Source organism: Abramis brama (assembly GCF_963993115.1).
Source record: "Abramis brama genome assembly, chromosome: 19".
NCBI classification, from domain to species: domain Eukaryota; kingdom Metazoa; phylum Chordata; class Actinopteri; order Cypriniformes; family Leuciscidae; genus Abramis; species Abramis brama.
In genome coordinates this window covers 16563295-16582814 of record NC_139981.1, presented here as the reverse complement: position 1 = coordinate 16582814, position 19520 = coordinate 16563295, and the positions used below count along the sequence as shown (strand labels likewise).

The window sequence follows — 19520 nt, the reverse complement described above, 5'->3', positions numbered from 1 at the left end:
TAGCCTACCCACTGCTATGATTGGCTAATATCTGTTCATATTAAATAAGTATTACTTAAGGAACTCTCCCAATCTTTTTCTACGTTTTTACAGCTGTCGAGGTTAACTAATCATGAAAAGTGTTGACCATAGTCGCATAGATCCTGTTGCATGAAAGGTTGCAGTAATGAGCATTGTAGATAACAGCATCTGTTGAGTGCATGAGTGCATTGATCTTGTCATTGCTACTCGATTTCTGCACTCTCAGGAATGCTTGCTTTCATCATAACAGTGCAAACATTATATACATACATATACACACACACACACACACATATATATATATTTTTTTTTTTCTCTCTAACGTTCCCCTAACGTTAAATTTTAACCAGAGTTCATAGTATACATTTCTATCAATAAATTTCCATGAATTTTGAGGCAAATATTCATGACCTAACATTCCATGAATGTAAAATAAGAATAAAAAAACAATTTTCAAATTTCAAATTACAGCATATCTTAACTAATTAATGACAAGCTAGGTTTAATACAAAATAAGATGGTTAGATAAAATACTGTGTCTGACCCTCGGAACTCCATGGTGTAGCAACGGATTAACATCATTTACTTACAATATGTAGACAAAGTGTCCAGTAACACTGACAGTAACTTTACAAGGTGGCAGTGCCAGAGACAAACTTTTGGAATACAAAATTTGGTAATTAAGAAGATTTTAAAACATCATATTTACCATTAATCTAATTGAATATAACCAATCAATCATCAACAAGATAACCCTATTTGAATTCTCCAAAAACAATGCAATGTACACCTAATTACAAACTGCAACTGCCACCCCATACCAGGGTCAGAAATTAACTTTTCCATTAAGCGGCCCCTTCCAATTGATTCCCAGGGGCATTTTTATGATTACCTGTCTTGTCTTTTATGTCAAATACTTAAATTTAACCAATTACTTAAAAATCAATCAGAATACTAGACTGTGTTACCAATAAAATGTTATCATTATCAAAAGCCATCTTTACACTACAAAAATGGAACATGAAGCTGCATCTGAAGGTGCTCATTACAGGATCATTATTGTCGATTAATGCTCTTGATATTGTAATAATGATTATTAATGTCTATTAATAGAATAGGCTATAAAATGTTTTTGTTTAGAGAAACTGCATTTATATTCTGGCTACACAGATATAACAATCTAAGAACCATTTATTGAATTATTTTAATGCTTTTTATGCTTTAGAAATTGAAGATTTCACATAGGCTAATCTTATCATCATGATGTTAAGTTATATTAACTGGAATAAACTATACAGAAAGGGAGCAGAGAATGTGAACAATTGTAAAGCTGTCCATAACTTGGGTCTAGTGTAAGTTTAAGCACTCTCACTATCTTCTCTACCACTGCACTGTTCCATGTGTAAATCCAAGTGTATGTTGTACAGTGAGGAAAATAAGTATTTGAACATCTCCTGCTATTTTGCAAGTTCTCCCACTTGGAAATCATGGAGGGGTCTGAAATTGTCATCGCAGGTGCATGTCCACTGTGAGACACAATCTAAAAAAAAAATCCAGAAATCACAATATATGATTTTTTAACTATTTATTTGTATGATACAGCTGCAAATAAGTATTTGAACACCTGTCTATCAGGTAGAATTCTGACCCTCAAAGACCTGTTAGTCTGCCTTTAAAATGTCCACCTCCACTCCATTTATTATCCTAAATTAGATGCACCTGTTTGAGGTCGTTAGCTGCATAAAGACACCTGTCCACCCCATACAATCAGTAAGAATCCAACTACTAACATGGCCAAGACCAAAGAGCTGTCCAAAGACACTAGAGACAAAATTGTACACCTCCACAAGGCTGGAAAGGGCTACGGGGAAATTGCCAAGCAGCTTGGTGAAAAAAGGTCCACTGTTGGAGCAATCATTAGAAAATGGAAGAAGCTAAACATGACTGTCAATCTCCCTCGGACTGGGGCTCCATGCAAGATCTCACCTCGTGGGGTCTCAATGATCCTAAGAAAGGTGAGAAATCAGCCCAGAACTACACGGGAGGAGCTGGTCAATGACCTGAAAAGAGCTGGGACCACCGTTTCCAAGGTTACTGTTGGTAATACACTAAGACGTCATGGTTTGAAATCATGCATGGCATGGAAGGTTCCCCTGCTTAAACCAGCACATGTCAAGGCCCGTCTTAAGTTTGCCAATGACCATTTGGATGATCCAGAGGAGTCATGGGAGAAAGTCATGTGGTCAGATGAGACCAAAATAGAACTTTTTGGTCATAATTCCACTAAACGTGTTTGGAGGAAGAAGAATGATGAGTACCATCCCAAGAACACCATCCCTACTGTGAAGCATGGGGGTGGTAGCATCATGCTTTGGGGGGGGGTTTCTGCACATGGGACAGGGCGACTGCACTGTATTAAGGAGAGGATGACCGGGGCCATGTATTGCGAGATTTTTGGGAACAACCTCCTTCCCTCAGTTAGAGCATTGAAGATGGGTCGAGGCTGGGTCTTCCAACATGACAATGACCCGAAGCACACAGCCAGGATAACCAAGGAGTGGCTCTGCAAGAAGCATATCAAGGTTCTGGCGTGGCCTAGCCAGTCTCCAGACCTAAACCCAATAGAGAATCTTTGGAGGGAGCTCAAACTCTGTGTTTCTCAGCGACAGCCCAGAAACCTGACTGATCTAGAGAAGATCTGTGTGGAGGAGTGGGCCAAAATCCTGGTGAAAAACTACAGGAAACGTTTGACCTCTGTAATTGCAAACAAAGGCTACTGTACCAAATATTAACATTGATTTTCTCAGGTGTTCAAATACTTATTTGCAGCTGTATCATACAAATAAATAGTTAAAAAATCATACATTGTGATTTCTGGATTTTTTTTTTTAGATTGTCTCTCACAGTGGACATGCACCTACGATGACAATTTCAGACCCCTCCATGATTTCCAAGTGGGAGAACTTGCAAAATAGCAGGGTGTTCAACTTATTTTCCTCACTGTATGTGTATAGTTTGATTACTCTCTCAACAGGTTAGCTATGTGGATGGTTTTATAGGCTGTGTATAGTTTCTGTTTTGTTTAATCAAACATTTACATTATGCAATACAGTGGTCTTGAGAGTTAAGACATTTCACTCTTTTGTATGTCTCCACATACAACTTGAACTTCAACAAGAGCTAAAAGCCTCAGAACCAAAATATCTACAAGTACTAATAGTCCAAATTAAATAGGACAGCAATCAGGAGACTATGAGCTCAGGTGACAACAATTGCTAGGTTTACTTTGTATATTGCTGACATTGGAGTCCTATGCTATTTAACATTTAAAGTCCCCCTGTAGTCAATAGTATCCCTTAAAACTCATCTTTGATCACCAAAATGACATTTAAACTACACCCATGGTCAGGCATGAAAACAGGTCAGGGGTAAAAAAGGTGAGAAGGATGCGGCATATAAATAAAAATAAAAATAAATAAATACATAAATAAATAAATAAATGTAATGAGTGAGTAGGAACGCGTGAGAGTTAACACGGACAGCTGAAATAAGTACAAAATTCTCATTTATTAATAGAATTTAACTATACCCCACAGTGATGAATCCCCCCCCCCCCCCCCCCCACCCCACCACTCTAGGGGGGTTCGGGGGCATGCTCCCCCGTAAGAAAATTTTGTGCTTTTTAATGTTAAATTCATCAATCTGGTGCAAATTAAACAAAGAAAAATTCAAAACTCTTTTAGTTACAGTGTCTGTCTACATTACTACTACAATAATAGTTATAATATTAATCCCATGATAGTAATAGCCATATATTGTAAATGCACTGAAAAATAAAGGAAACTTTCATAATTAGTTTTGTACTAATTTCTATACTTGAAAGAGTATATTTCTATACTTCACATTAAAGATTTGATTGGGCTAGCCCAGTGTCAATCAAGAAAAGAACCAATGGGCCGCTGATCTACGTGTTTCATCGGGTGTCAGAGAAAAAAAACTATTTACTACTACTATTTATCACGCATTAAAAATGCCCCAAACCAGTCGTCTGAATGATAATCTGAAACAAGGACTGGTGGGCCGTTGTCCTGCTTCACTTCACAGATGCTGAGTGAAAGGAGAATTATAGAATGAAAGGATACTCATTTATATGACATGTTATTCATCAGGAGAACAGCTCGTTCAGCGCGTCATACGTCGTCCTTTCAGTTTCGGTTTTCAATCGATCAAGTTTTTTCATGTTCTCTCGATAAACCACCCCTTTCAATCCGATCGAAATTATTTGTAATAGAGCTGACATTTTGAGTTTTTAACGGGTTATGTTAAAGCCCTACTTGTTATTAATGTTTTTATGAAATATCTCTAGTGAATGCATCATATCACCGTATTATTTATCGCCATGCGAGCCACAAATTAAAGCTTGGCGAGCCACATGAGGCTCGCGAGCCGCGCAATGAATAACACTGCACTGTTCCTGCTCGCTCAGCGTTCACGGCGCCCGCGCCCGCTCGCGATATTATCTCGCCCACTTCTATGTCAAAATTAAAAATAATGACATTGGCAACATCGCTGTCTGTATCTGACAGGACAGTTAACATTGTAAGCTAACTTACCTCAGGCTTGCTTTCCGACGTGCGGTTCTTTGTTCGGCAGTGTGTCCAGTTGTCAGACTCGCGGTGTAAAAGACTTTGAAAACATTTCTGCCCTAACGTTACTCTTGACTCGTATTGGCTGTCATGTTTCAGCATTAGGAATGATGATTGTTTTTTAAAGCTGCGAAGTTTATGGTAACTTTATAGGGGATAAATGCTGGCCTCGACCTCGACACCCCCCCCCCCCCCCCCCCATATAAATATTTTCTCATCGGATCTGCACAAATCACGTAGGTGACCCTTTTAGGTTTTAAAACGGCGAATTTCGCCGAAAGGTGAGGAGTTTTCATGCCTGCATGGTTCATTTAGTATACACAGACCCATTAATATGCAAATTAACCCCACCTTCACCAGCTCAGAGATCCACTGTCATCTTTACTCAAGTTACTGTAATAAATGCTGCACAATGGTATCGCTCCTTACGTCAGACAGATAATGATTATCCTTTCGCTTAACTACTTTATCAAACAGCTAATAATGTGCTAATTCTAATGTTACACAAACCATGTTACCTTTCGCAATCTCAGTCAGACAGCTGCCTTGTAAAAATCTGCACAGAAACACTTTGAACATCAACCAGTGTCAGTGGAGAAAGGTAGTTCATCACAACATATACATAATACATAATTCACCCGACAGAAAAATATTCCGGGATAACCTGGCTTCTCTTGAGACTCCCCTGATTCACAGCAGTTAATGATATGCTAAAGCCCACCGGCACGTTGACGTGATTGGTTACAAGGTAGTTTGTGACGCAAAAAACGCCAGTGATTTCAAACCATATTTTTTTTACTTTTTTCACTGCAGTTTTAAGGAGAAAATACTCAGGTGTTGACTCATGAATTTCCACATGGTTTTCTTAAAGCACATTAAAAACACCACAGACAAAAAAACATTAAACTTGATTTTCAACACAGGGGGTCTCTTTAAGCCAAAACACCAAAATCCAGCACTCAAAGACATCAGGATTCACTTTTTTTAAAGAATTTATTTGTTGACAATGTACAAGAACATTTTCAGGCAGATGGTCTTCCCTGAAGGTCTTACTGTAAGAGGAGAGAAAAGGCATTACAGTGAGATTTATATAAAACATTCCAGTCTTAAACTACTACACACAAAATACCTATACAAAATCCCTAAATATCACATCTATCAATGACAAATGCTCACTTCAAGGGCGAGTATAACAGGGACAGGTTGTTTCTGAATACTCCAGGGGATACGGTCACACTTGCAGACATGCAGTCAAGTGGCTAGTTAACCTCAAATGAGTGAATGCTAACCACACACAGCATGCTACAAATTAGTAGCGACTTATAGCCAAATAGGCTGACTGGAACAATTCAAAGTACATAAATTAAAATAGATATTTGTATCCAGGTTAGAGACACAGGATCTTTTAAATATCTGCAAGTGGGGTGAGGCATTAGGATTGAACATGCAGAGCACTTCAAGTAACTGGTAAAAGTGGATCACATCAGCACACCATGCCGATTGCCACTCTACCTTCCTTCTCCTGAAACCTCAAGTCTTTCACTTCTGTAAACATCCGAGGGAGGCAAAAGAGAGCAAAAGATCGGACAAAAGTCAGAACTTTCAACTAACACTAGAAATGTCTAGAAATGTTCTCTGAAATGCAGACTTTCATGCTACGCCCCAGAAAACAGATTGTCGCATGAATTTGCAAATAGTTTTCAGAGAGCAATTACAATATAGCTTGTTCTACAGATTACTAAATATTCCAGCACTTCACTATTAGTGACTACACTACTTTCACTACTTATGGGGGACTATGGCCTATTGTTTTCTACCACATACTGGTCAATAGCATTAGCCATCAACATAGTAGCTAAATGTCTGGAGTCAACTTTTCAGATCACTCCAGACTCTCCTTCCACGACAGTTAGTCTACTTGTGAAAGTGTTTACCTTCTACAGTCCAGATGTAGATTTGATAATGGAGGAAAGATGACAAGTTACATATTATGACCGAGACAGTGACGACAAAAACATCTATCACGGGCAGAAGAAACAAAAGTGCTCGGAAGCCTAAACAGGAACTGATAAAGCAAAACTGAACCTTACCTTCTTGCCAGAAGCACCAACAGAGGCTTTCTTGATTCCTCTAACTTTCTTCATTCTGTTCTTGCGTTCCTTGCGCTGTTTTCTGGATGTCTTTTTCTTCTCATAAAGGCCATGCTGAGTAGAAAAGATAAAACAACCTTAAATGTTTGATTTTCAAGCTAACTCTAAATAAAGCAGCAAAGTAGACTAACTACCAGTGCTGTAAGAAACTCCATCCACTTGTTGCAAGCAAGCAAGCATCAAGGGTTGCATGATGTGAGGAAAATAATCAATTTAAAATGCAATTTTTAAAAAGTTTGCTGTGCTTGTTTGAAAGGACTTAATTTTTGGCCAAACATTGTTACTACATAACTACAAAATTACTATTAAATTAAAGCACATGAAATATTACTCTTATATTCACTAAAATAAGTTTAAGAAAAATAAAATAATCAGTACAAGAGTCAAAGTTACAATATTTATCGGTCTTAAATTTTTAAAATAAAAATCAAGCTATTATTTTCGCAAAGACACGCAAAAAGTCCTTGAAATCAGCTAGGTTACAAAGCGCTTCTCATTACAAGTTTGGGAAGATATATTCCCAAATGCACATTATATGAGACCCAAACTCAAAGTAGAGGTAGTGCATACATTGAATTAAATTGCAGCCTTTACGGCTTAATAATCACACTAAGATTTTATTTTGATTAATCGTGCAGCCCTACAAGAACCAGTCAGTGGCGTACCCTTTGCAGCCTGTATTTGGGCTCATTTTTCTTGGCGTAGTCCAAAGAGTCGTAGATCATGCCAAAACCTGTTGTCTTGCCACCACCAAACTGAGTTTTGAAGCCGAAGACGAAGACCACATCTGGGGTGGTTTTGTACATTTTTGCAAGCTTCTCCCTGATCTCGGTTTTAGGGACTGTTGCTTTGCCTGGATGCAGGACATCGACAACCTGAAACAATAAGAGTAAAGAATGAATGAGCAAACGCATTCTAAAAATCCACACTAAATCACAATAAGCCAGCATACAAAATTTGCCACTAATTTACCATTTGCTTTCTCTGAAGCAGCCGGTTTGTCATAAACTTTCTGGTCCTGACAGTGACTGTGTCGTTCTGCAAAGAGAGACATTTGTTAGAACTCGATTAAAATTCTATCTAGATACTTTCTGTTGAAATATTGAGGTGGCTTGATGATAAACTAGCAGGAAAGCACTTTTCAAAGAGCAGAATTAATACTACATGTTAGCCGCTTATCTTACTCAGAAGAGTTACTTAACAGTAATTTATAGTTAAAAAACCAATAGCATCTATTAGTATTATTAAAAATTAAACGTGAGCATCTTGTATAGATGTACGTTAGACTAACGCTGTGCAGTACAAGACACTTGCAATTTATTAGCGTGAAACCATGGTTAGCGCTTTAGCTTCATTAGCTTGTCTGGACCCAGTATTTAGTTTTGAGCCCAACTGAAATCTATCTAATTTCAGGTTTACGGATACAGGTTTATGACAACAATGTAACATTTTAACGCTGCTAGCCACTGTTTAACAGTAGCACGATGGTAAGAACCGAGACACCATCATCTTACGGTCTACCAAATACATATCTGTACACATTATATCTGTTAAATGAAACTGTCAATTTATTATTATATATCCGTAGTGTGCTTCACGCTCGCAGTGACATTATAATATTGTTGGATGGAGAAGATTAAGTCAGATTTCCTAATCATTTGTTCACAGTCGACTCACCATCTTGGCGTCGGCTCGCTCAGGGACGAGGAAAAGGAAGAAGGACCTGTAGGTGCCCGAGATTATGCCGGAGCGGTGGAATAGTATAATGAGGTACTGCCTGACTGAAAAGCGATACCAAATCAAATTTGTATTCAAAAAATGTTTAAATAATTTTTCTAATAAATATAAGACTGAAAGTGATATGTGAAAGTGAAAAAAAGTGTTCTTTTTGGGATATTTAATTAACATCACACCAACAAATTCATAGTTATCATTTCACGACTGCTTTAAATGAAATTGTTCTAGTTATCTGAACTAAGTTGTCACATTACTAACTGACAAATAAGATGTTAAAATTTCTAAACGTTTTATTAAACAACGAGTAGTAATCACTAGTAATCTAATTCATTGATATTATGAATTTTCGATTTTCAACAGCTAGGTGTCAGTCGCTCACCATTAAATGACATCGGACCTCAAGATAAAGGATTAATTTAATTTTGTTACTCACTATAACAATTACTCAAGTTGACAATGACTGACAAACCAAGCTGACACAAGGAGATCAATACGGTGTATCTGAGATAATAATTAGCATATTATTTATTATTAATAATTTAATAATTACATATATATTAATAATAATTATATAATAATAATATATAATTATTTTATATAATTATATAATAATTAATAATATATAATTATTAATTAGGCCACAAGGCCTTTCTGTGTGAAGTTTTTGCATGTTTCCTCCAGGTAGCCTACAGTCCCCCACAGTTCAAGGACATACAGTTAGGTGAATTGGAGAGTTAAAATGACCTGTGTGTGTGAGAGAGCCCTGTGATGGACTGGCCATCTGCCCTTGCCATAAGCAGAAATCTTATGAGTGGACTTGCAGACACTACATTTTATTACACAGCAAAGACAAAACATTTTCAAATGTCTGAGTCATTTTCAAAGAGTCTGTTATTGTGTTGGAAACATTGTTATATTATGCCTCTGTTATATTATATTATGCTTATACACTACCTTTCAAAGGTTTGGACTTTTTGAAAAGTTTTTTTAATTAGATTTTTTTTAGAAATGAATACTTTTATTCAGCAAGGACACATTAAATTGATCAAAAGTAACAGTAAATACATTTATATTGTTTCCAAAGATTTTTATTTTTCAAATAAATGCTGTTCTTTTGATCTTTCTATTCATCAAATAATCCTGAAAACATTTGATCAATTTCAACAAAAATATGAAGCTGCACAACCATTTTCAACATTGATAATAAAAAGAAAATATTCTTGAGCAGAAAATCAGAGGAATGAATTTATATTACAAAATAATAGATAACCGTTAGATTATATATCAGTCTCTAACACATCTTGCATGCATTCTATTGCTCTCAACATAAATTCTCTCCTCCAGAGATGACAAAGATGTTCGCATGTTTGATCTTGCAGATTGCACCTGCTCAAATATATATTCATTTCTGGGCATGACAGAGATGTCTTCATCCTGTCTGGCAGACTTACAATAAGTTACTTTCGATTTGTCCTTCACATCTACACGGTGACTGGACCTCCTAATGCAAAGGGACAGAGTGGACATGCAGTTCTTCTGGAAGTTCTCATTCATGAAAGCGTAGATAATAGGATTGTTGAAAGAATTTGAAAAGCCTATGGCCTGTGTGACAGCAATAATCATATTGATTGTGATGTCATCATACTTCTTGTTCAGGTAACCTGGAAACAAGAAAGCGAAGCTGAAATTTGAAAGAAGACACACTTTGAGACTGTAATGTGCACAGATATTTGGTTACACTTTATTTTATGGTGTCATTGTTACAGTGTAATTATAGATTTAAGTACTGAGTAATATTAATTAAGTGCATGTACTTACTATAGGATTAGGATTTGGTTGAGGGTTAGTTGCATGTAATTATGCATAATTTACTCTTATCACTATTGTAAGTACATATGTAACAAGGACACTATAAAATAAAGTGTTACCAGATATTTTGCTAGACACTTTGATGTTCTTACTGTACTCATACAGCATATGAACTGTATGGAAAGGTGCCCAGCAGACAGTAAACAGCACAACAATGGTGACCATCATCTTGATGGCCCTTCGCTTCTTTCTGTTGCATTAAGAGGGAGGATTGCATAATGAGTGTCTGATCGTAATCATTAGCAGCACTTAAATATTTAGTCAATTATAAAAAGAAAACATTATAAAACAAGCAATAGTCATTTAGATCAGAGGCAGTCATATACAGCATGTGCTGATAAGGTAAAAAAGATTACCTGGACATTTTGCTAACCTCCCTTTGGTTCATGGCATTGAGAACTGAGGAGTCCCCAACTTGTTTGCGAATCCAAAGCTCAATACCAATTCTGGTGTAGAGTATCAGCATGGCCGCAAGTGGCAGGAGGAAGAGGAACACTAGAATGAAGGTGGCATACTCCTTCCTGTGGGCGCTCGAGCTCCAGCGCTCCTGACAGCATACATGATGGAGATCATACAGAAAGTCATATTTCACCTGTACACAGAGGGATTTGAAATAACAAAGTAGACTATGAAAACCATTATAAATGTAGCCGTGACATATGAAATGGACTGATGTTATTATGTGAATAGTCTACAATATACAGTGGTGGTCAAAAGTTTGGAATAATTAAGATCTGTTTTTGAAATAATGTTTCTTATTAAAGTTTCTTATGCTCACCAAGCTGAATTTATTTGAACAAATAATACTGTGAACTATTATTATATATTTTAATTTATTCCTGTGATGGCAAAGCTGTATTTTCAGCATCAGTCTTTAGTGTCACATGATCCTTCAGAAAACATTCTAATATGCTGATTTGGTGCTCAATTAATATCAATTATTATACTGTAGGTGCCATATTAATAATAGTGGTTCTTATTATTATCAATGTTGTTTTTGCTGATTAATATTTTGTGGAAACTGTTATATATTTTTTTATGACTTTTGGTATTTGAAATATATTTTTTTGTAACATTATAAATGTATTTACTGTCACTTTATGAGTCCTTGTTGAATTAAAAGTTATGACTAACTTTTTTAATTAAAGTTAAAAGAACTTAAAAGAACCTTAAAAGAAGGTAAACACACCTACAAATTAAAAATATGTTAATTATTCCAAACTCTTGACCACCATTGTATATACTTTTTTCCTTAATTGGACCAGAAGGCATCTGAGAACCTTTAACAAGCTAAACCCTGGGGAAATCCTCAAGTTTGTAATGGTAATACACCATCAGAAATCACAGTACATCTATGCAGTGCCTGAATGCTAATGTTTGAACAAGCTGGCTGGGATGTTGAAGGTAATGGAATGGATTTTTTTAGCCCCCAAAAAAAAAAAAAAATCTGAGCAGTAGGCTACCTCTAGTTGTTGAACAAAGAGCATTGGGGATCCAATCACCATGGCTGCAATCCAGACAACCACTAACACAGAAAGAAAACACCATTGAGATGCTTTATTAGATTTGTAATGCAATGTATGCATTCAAATACTGCAAAAACAAATCTACATACCAAGCATTCGGTATGCTCTTTGTGGGGTGCACTGTCTTTTGATTTTCAGAGGGTGTACAATCCCCTGGTACCTCTCCGCAGCGATGCAGGTCATAGTGAGAATCCCAGTCACAATAGCAGTGGTCTGAACGAAGGGGACTGTTTTGCACACCAACACACCTACAAACATGTACATGTTTAAAGAGTTAAATTCCTAAAACAATCTTTAGCTTAGGCAAAAATCTTTTATTACCTTCAATCAAAACATTTGTAGAAAATTTTATTTTTTTCTAAATGATGAAACAACATTTAATCAAAGATTATTTGGAAGAACTTGGCATGTGTGTTTTAAATGAGGTTTAGAAATTTTCTCATTTTTGTCATTTAAGACGAATTGAACCCTTATAATCAGCTAAAGCTTACAGTAACCCAATTCGCTGGAATGAAACAGATATTGTCAACAGCGAGCAAAACAACATACTAGGCTACAAATTCACATCTGCATACATCCTTACAAACTTTGTTTTATAGACTAATACAAATTATTTCGAAATGACACTCACCCCCAAACCACTCAGAGGAGATGTTCTGCAGCAGAGTGAACGGGATGCAGAAGAAAGATATCAGAAGGTCGCTGACGGCTAGAGAGCAGATGAAAATATTTGTGGCAGTCTGGATCCCGCGCTTTATTAAGACAATATAGACAACCAGACTATTGCCAATGAGAGCCAGGAGAAAAATCATCGTGTAAACAATAACAAACGTTGTTTTGGCGCTGGCCGGTAACTCAGGGATGTAAACCAACGGCTGAATCTGGTACGTATCAATAAACTCCCGACGAGTAAGATTGTATAATTGTAGTAGTTGCTCCAACACTTCGGGAGTAATATTCATATCCCCCATTAAGCTTTTTTTTCTTTTTTTCTTTTTTTTTAAATGGGCCGAAAGAAATCAAAGTTCTACAAAGAGCAGACTGTTAGTCAGTTCTGCTCTGCTTCTATTTCGTGTCTCTTCACTAGGACTAGGACATAAGTAGCAGCTCCCAAATCCCTTGGTGTGGTTTATTTCATGCGACACGCCGGCTGTGAGTCTCAAAACATAGTGAGTTGATTTATGAGCGTCATAGACTTTCTATAGGTAAGCTCACTGAGTGTGGAGAGTGAGACAGTCATTTGCTCAGTGGAATCCGAAGGACATCACATACTTTTACTTTTCCCCCCTCTTTTTTTACGTGTTTCACCTTTGCAGAAGGCAGATTTAGCTATTACAATTAAAAGAACGAATAAATATTAGATGTGAGAATATTAGATTAGAATATTAGAATATTATTATTATTATTAGCCTAGATGTGATCAGTGGCGTCATGCCCATTCAAAGTGAGGGGGCACGTGCTTGTCACAACTTTATTCCTATTATGCTCCATAATATACCAGAGCCTATAACGACACAAATGTATTCTTCTGGATGTGTAATAAATCGGTCAGCATCAGCCCGCCCCTTTTTCCTAATATGGTGTCTGTGTATATCAACGCTACGCGCGTAGCGCTCTAGAATCTTTGCTGTGTATGTTCAAGCAACTCACTCGTCTCGCACGTTGAGCTGGCAATGATTTACAGATGGTCTTGAAGTGGTAAGTGGGCAAAGCAACAAATCGGCATTGAATTAGTTATCGGATGATATTAAAAGGTACTGGGATTATTTGGAAATTTTAACTTGATCAAAAAGTTATGGATTTGATATTAGCTGCGAATTCAGAGCATTAACTTAAGTTGTGTCAGTGTAACGTTATCGATAGCTAGCCTAGTCTAACCGTAAACTAGTTGGCTAACGTTACTGCCATACAAAGCCATAGTAACGTTATCTGATCGGTTTTGAAACATCTGTTCCTTATTTAAAATATAATAATGAGCAGTGTAACTACAGTATTTCAATGATTCTACTAAAGTAATGTTACATATTATATTTCATTTGATTACTTTTTTACATTTCTGTCAAATATTAACCATTTTCAAATAAACGGGGTAGTGTTAACCTTATTCAGCACTGAAATCTGTCAAACTTCTTTCAAAGTCCTTCACATATTAATATTAAAATAATTTAATTTCAGAGCACCACAAAGTCAGACCTCAGCACCTTTATGTACCTTTAATGTAAGATCGTTCTTAGGTCACATACCAATTTAAAATCATAACATAAAAACTGCAATGGTACTGTTTTTAAAATCATGTGTAGTAGGCCTAAGTGTACAGTAAGTGTGTGTGTAAACATGCTTTAATGAAGTAGACTTCAAAAGCTTTTGAATTTGAGCTTACAGTTCTTTCATCAACCTGTCTTTTACATAAACTTACAAAATAGATACTTTAACTTAGTCCTCAGATAGAGGAGGGTTGCTGCTAGCTCTGTTAAGGTATTTCTGTCCCTCCCAAACTGCATTGAAATGGTATGTTTAGCAGCCAGAATTTGAAAATTTTCAGGAGGAGAAACCCCCTGACCCCTCCTATGATCCATATCACCTGTCAGAAAACAATTGCAACGTCTCAGATTGTGCCCCCCCAGAATTTTGGCTTGCATGACGCCCCTGGATGTGATAGTTTCGTTAAACACCTTGTAAATCCAAATACAGATTCTTGAGACATGGGACAGAACTTTGCTTAGAATTAAAATAGCAAAACTAATTTATACTGTTTAATCAGTGAGGGATTATCTCAAGAATGTTGTAGTATTTAATTTATTTTCTCTTTGTTTTTTATTAAAGTGCTCCTATTAAGGTTCTTAATTTTGTTTTAGAGTTCTCCTACAGGGTTACATGCATCAAAGGTCAAAAACTGAATTTCAGCTCCGGAGGTTTCCTAAAGCTCAGCAATTGCATGCACTGTAAAGACAGTAAGGATGGCGTCGATTTTATATCAATCTAGGACCGAGTCCAATGATGAAACATTAGAAGAACTAGTTATTCAACCCGAACCTCCATTACAAGGATGACTTGAGCAGGGCGTTTCTCAGTGATGCACTACTCAGTTTGTAGTACATAATGAGATGTTTCAACTGTAAGTCCTCACCATCAGCATTAACAAGTGTATGTCCATCAACAAACCGATGTGTATATTTCTTATTTATTTAGGTGCACATAGAACTGTATCCTTAACTGTATCAATAACAGCGCATACATTAGCCGAGCACTAACATGAATGACTGATGTAACATTAAAGCTCTATCCTTTTTCATTACTCAAAGTAGTAAGAACGAAAGTGTAATGTGTATTTATTCCTGAGTATTTGTGATTGGAGTAGTTCACTTTAAAATGAAAATTACCCCATACTCACCCTCAAGCCATCCTAGGTGTATATGACTTTCTTCTTTCAGACGAATATAATCGGAGTTACCGGTATATTAATAAGCATCCTGATGCTTCCGAGGTTTATATTGGCTGTGGATTGGAACTATCAGTATGAAGCTCAAAAAAGTGCATCTATCATAAAAGAACTCCACACGGCTCCGGGGGGTTAATACCATAGACAGTAAACGAAATGGACACAGCGACCCCATTGGATTCAATGAAGAAAAGTGAAGTCAATTAGAAGCACTCACTTCCTGATGGCTGAGCGTACTGCGCAGACTCAAACTGAGCTTGACGACGTAGATGTGACGTGAGCAACCCGTCTGTCTTCTAGTAGCTGTGCCAAGAGAAATCTGAATCATTCCCTTCCGAATCTTGCAGAGAAGACGGAGAGTGTGAGTAGGAGGTGTCCATGAGCTAGGAGCAGGAGAAACTTTTGCTAAGTATTCTGATTAATTATTTTGTCATTTTGCCTCCACGTCCCCCCGATTGCACATGAGCTTCTCCTCCTGTCTATACGGTAATTAATAAAACTCTATACGGTAGAGTTGCGTGGTTATGACGCAATCGTTAGCCTATTTTTACAAAAACTGCTTCTACGGGGCCATAACGTGTAAGATACAAGGTAATGGAGCCTTTTATACATTTTCGTGTTTCTTTAGAAATAAATAATGGACAAATGGAGTCTTTAAACGCCTCAGATGTAAAGTTATTCGCTGTCAAAGTGACGCCAAAATGAATGGGAGTCAATGGATTGCTAACAGCAGGTGAGGGTCTGCTAATCAATGGCGGCCCCCGGGGTAAGCTTCAGTTTCCGGCTGATAGATTACCCCCTTGGTTAATACAGGCCTTCTGAAGCAAAGCGATGAGTTTGTGTAAGAAAAATATTATATTTAACATGTTACAAAGTAAAATTCTAGCTTCCGGCCAAACGCAGTCTACTTGCGCCTAAAGCGCAACTTATGCGAGCAATGCAACGTAGGCCTACTGCTGATATATGCTATGCCATGACGCACTACGTTACTTCCGACGTCACAAGTTGCATTTTAGGCACAAGTAGACTGCGTATGTTTGTTTGGCCGGAAGCTAGTTATTTTACTTTATACATTTTTAAAGAGGCTACATGCGATTTTCTGAAATTTAAACTCGCGACTGACACCTGTGGCCAAAAAACGGAACTGCTCTTCCTTTCTGCTCGCTCTCGTACGTGCACACTTCACAAGTCATCCGCTGCAAAGAAGTCATGTTTACAGAGGTAAGAACAGTCAAATACATTGTTTGAGAAACTAAGTTTGTTTGCTGACTAGCGGTGGTGGCAGAGTGATCTGAAACGTTTAACATGAACGCGCTTGACGTCACATCCGCAGACAGCGTGCGAAAAATCCGACCCGACAGAAAATAGGAAAAATAGGATACAGGCTTATAGGTGCACCCACTGTGAGCTGACAAGGTGTCAGTATGCTCATCAGGAGATGTTTGAGTCATAAATGGTCCAATAAAAAGGCTATTGTTACATTTATTTTGGGGAAAAAGTTGCATGTAGCCTCTTTAAATATGAAAATTTTTCTTACACAAACTCATCGTTTTGCTTCAGAAGGCCTTTATTAACCCCCCATTCATACTGATGGTTTCAATCTACTGCCATTATAAATCTTGGAAGCGTCAGGATGTTTATTAATATAACTCTGATTGTATTCGTCTGAAAGAAGAAAGTCATATACACCTAGGATGGCTTGAGGGTGATTAAATCATGGGGTAATTTACATTTTAAAGTGAACTATTTCTTTAATTATCTAGTGCATTAGATGTCTTTTTTAGGTTTTAGGTACAAATGAGAAAGAATGAATCCATTATAAACATATCAAGGTTAACGTCTTCATGCTATTAGCCCTCCTTGAACCCATGGAGGTGGAGGTTTTCCATTGGCTTTCATCACTGGGGTCTGTTATGAGGTAAGTATTAACATGGAACCAGTCAGTCATTTCAAACCTTCACAATAGAATATTGACAACCACCAGGAGCAGCTTGTACGTCATTAGTGCATCAATAGTGGCTCTTTGTATTATTACTCTTAGAGATTTCAAGAAAATAGGTTGTATCCTTTGAGGAGCACTTCAAAAGTGTGAAAAGCCATTTCTATAGGTGTACTCCATTCAAAAACAAAATGAAAAGTTACTGCTGAACTCAGTGGCAGCTGTGCTGCATGTTGTTGACATCAACCACAATACACTCTCTTATGAGAGACATAACACATGATCACTAACATAAAAGAATTGCATTCAGATTGAAATATGGCATAGCAGGCAGCTACTTCTGTTCAAAAGATTTTTTCAAATTTTATTTCAGAAGATATTAAGCAGAACAACTGTTTTCAACATTGATAATAATAAGAAATGTTTCTTGTGCACCACATTAGCATATCAGAATGATCTCTGAAGGATCATGTGACACTGAATATAATTATAATGACTACTGAAAAATCAGCTTTACCAACATGGGAATAAATAGTAGTTTATTAAATATATTAAAATAGAAAACTACCATTTAAATTGTAAAAATAATACACAACATTACTGTTTTTACTGTATTCCATATATTTGATCAAATAAATCCAATGCATTTAAAAAAACTTACCAACCCCAAACTTTGTAACGCTATGTATATTTCCACATTTTTTTTCCACACAATAGCTGATAATGAAATTACACATTCTTAATCATGACATTTCATGATGTTCAAATAACCGATATTTATACATATTATCTTTTGTAACATTAATTGCCAATTACCACTTGACATCAGAGCACAACATTGCATTATGACTGAAAGCCTCTCTCAGTTGTAAATTGCCACAGAGCAGTTTTGGGGCATCAACAAACCTTAGCACTAATGAGAAGACTGTTGATCTGCTGAACTGCAGGTCCTGCTCCACTGTCTAAAGGGATCATGGGAGCATGAGATCCATGTCAGCTGCAAGGTGGCTAAACCTCAATTGTAAGCTATAGAGAAGATCATTAAATCACTTTATTTTTTATATGGAGCAATGTTCTTTTTATGCATTAATTTCCCAGATTCATTTAATTAGAGGTTGCAGCATACAGTATTTGTACTTGTATTAATAGTGCCATGATATTATGATGAGCCTTCTAGGGGTTCGAATAAATTTAGGATCAAAGTGCTTCTCATTGTCGAACACGGATGAGGATTATTACTGCGTGAGTATAATCAGCATCTTTACATCAAACCACAGTTTTCAATTAGCTTACTACAAAAGAGTGAACACTTGAAGAACCCATTAATTTGATGAAATTCTCCCTCATTAGTTTCAATCTAAACACAATAGGCATTTCCCAGGCAAAACAAAAAAATATCAACAGACATAATACATAATATATAAAATATTATTGACACATTTCCATGTCTGAACAATTTGAATTTACATTTCATCAATTTGTGTGACTGAGAATTTAGGTAACTTGTTTTTCTGTATATATAAATATGATTAATGTGCAATGTCCACATTATACAAACTATCAAACCCAATTATATCTTCAGTTAATTAAGGATTCAGTGACTAATGACTACAGTGATAGAAATGAATAAATAAATGGTTTTACTTAAAATGTCACATTACAAAAATGAATATTTGCATTTTACTCAACAACATTTAAAAAAAACACTATTCATTTTTGAACAATTTAATTAAAATAAAGCAACTAACAATTTCACCTTGAGCAATATTTAAAGGTATAGTGGAGGATCTTTCCGAATTTTAGATAAGACCCGCCCTCTCCACTTTTTGAATAAGTTTGATTGATTCACCAGAATGATTGACAATTAGGAGGACCAATAGTATAGGTGATCCACCCGGAAGTAAAAAATCCTCCGCTATACCTTTAAGCCATTTCAGTGAAAAGCGTTTTTCTTTTATGAGACGCTCTATTATTTCCAAACATTCTTATTAAAATGCATAAGATTAAATAATTACCTCTCCATCATCTTGCTGGTATGGCAGTGGTAGTAAAAATAAAATAAAAAGTCCTTTAGCATCATTCTGTTCAATGCTCCTGACAGCCCTTTCCTCATTATACAGTCTAAACCCGAATGCAACCTCAGCTCCAGTTGTTTCCTCATGCAATGAATTAACTCTGAATTCAGAGCTAAGC

General features: G+C 36.6%; 2 protein-coding genes across 3 annotated transcripts; both read right to left on the bottom strand.

Annotated features, from left to right (window-relative positions):
* Positions 1-5641: 5641 nt before the first annotated feature.
* On the bottom strand, positions 5642-8556 carry rps24 (ribosomal protein S24). 2 transcript variants are annotated; one of them, XM_084092582.1, is made up of 6 exons: positions 8495-8556; positions 7790-7855; positions 7483-7692; positions 6758-6871; positions 6180-6212; positions 5642-5719 (listed from the first exon to the last, which is right to left on the bottom strand). In XM_084092582.1, the coding sequence occupies exons 1-5, from the start codon at positions 8495-8497 to the stop codon at positions 6207-6209; spliced, it is 399 nt and encodes a 132-aa protein (XP_083948708.1). In that variant the 5' UTR covers positions 8498-8556; the 3' UTR covers positions 5642-5719; positions 6180-6206. The 2 variants fall into 2 exon arrangements, with proteins under 2 accessions (XP_083948708.1, XP_083948709.1); XM_084092583.1 differs by lacking the exon at positions 6180-6212.
* A 1282-nt stretch (positions 8557-9838) lies between these two features.
* On the bottom strand, positions 9839-13100 carry qrfpra (pyroglutamylated RFamide peptide receptor a; the record flags this gene model as incomplete). Its single annotated transcript, XM_084093649.1, has 6 exons — positions 12581-13100; positions 12039-12197; positions 11887-11948; positions 10780-11015; positions 10516-10613; positions 9839-10215 (listed from the first exon to the last, which is right to left on the bottom strand). Exons 1-6 carry the CDS (start codon positions 12918-12920, stop codon positions 9839-9841), a joined length of 1272 nt encoding a protein of 423 aa, XP_083949775.1. The 5' UTR covers positions 12921-13100.
* Positions 13101-19520: the final 6420 nt, after the last annotated feature.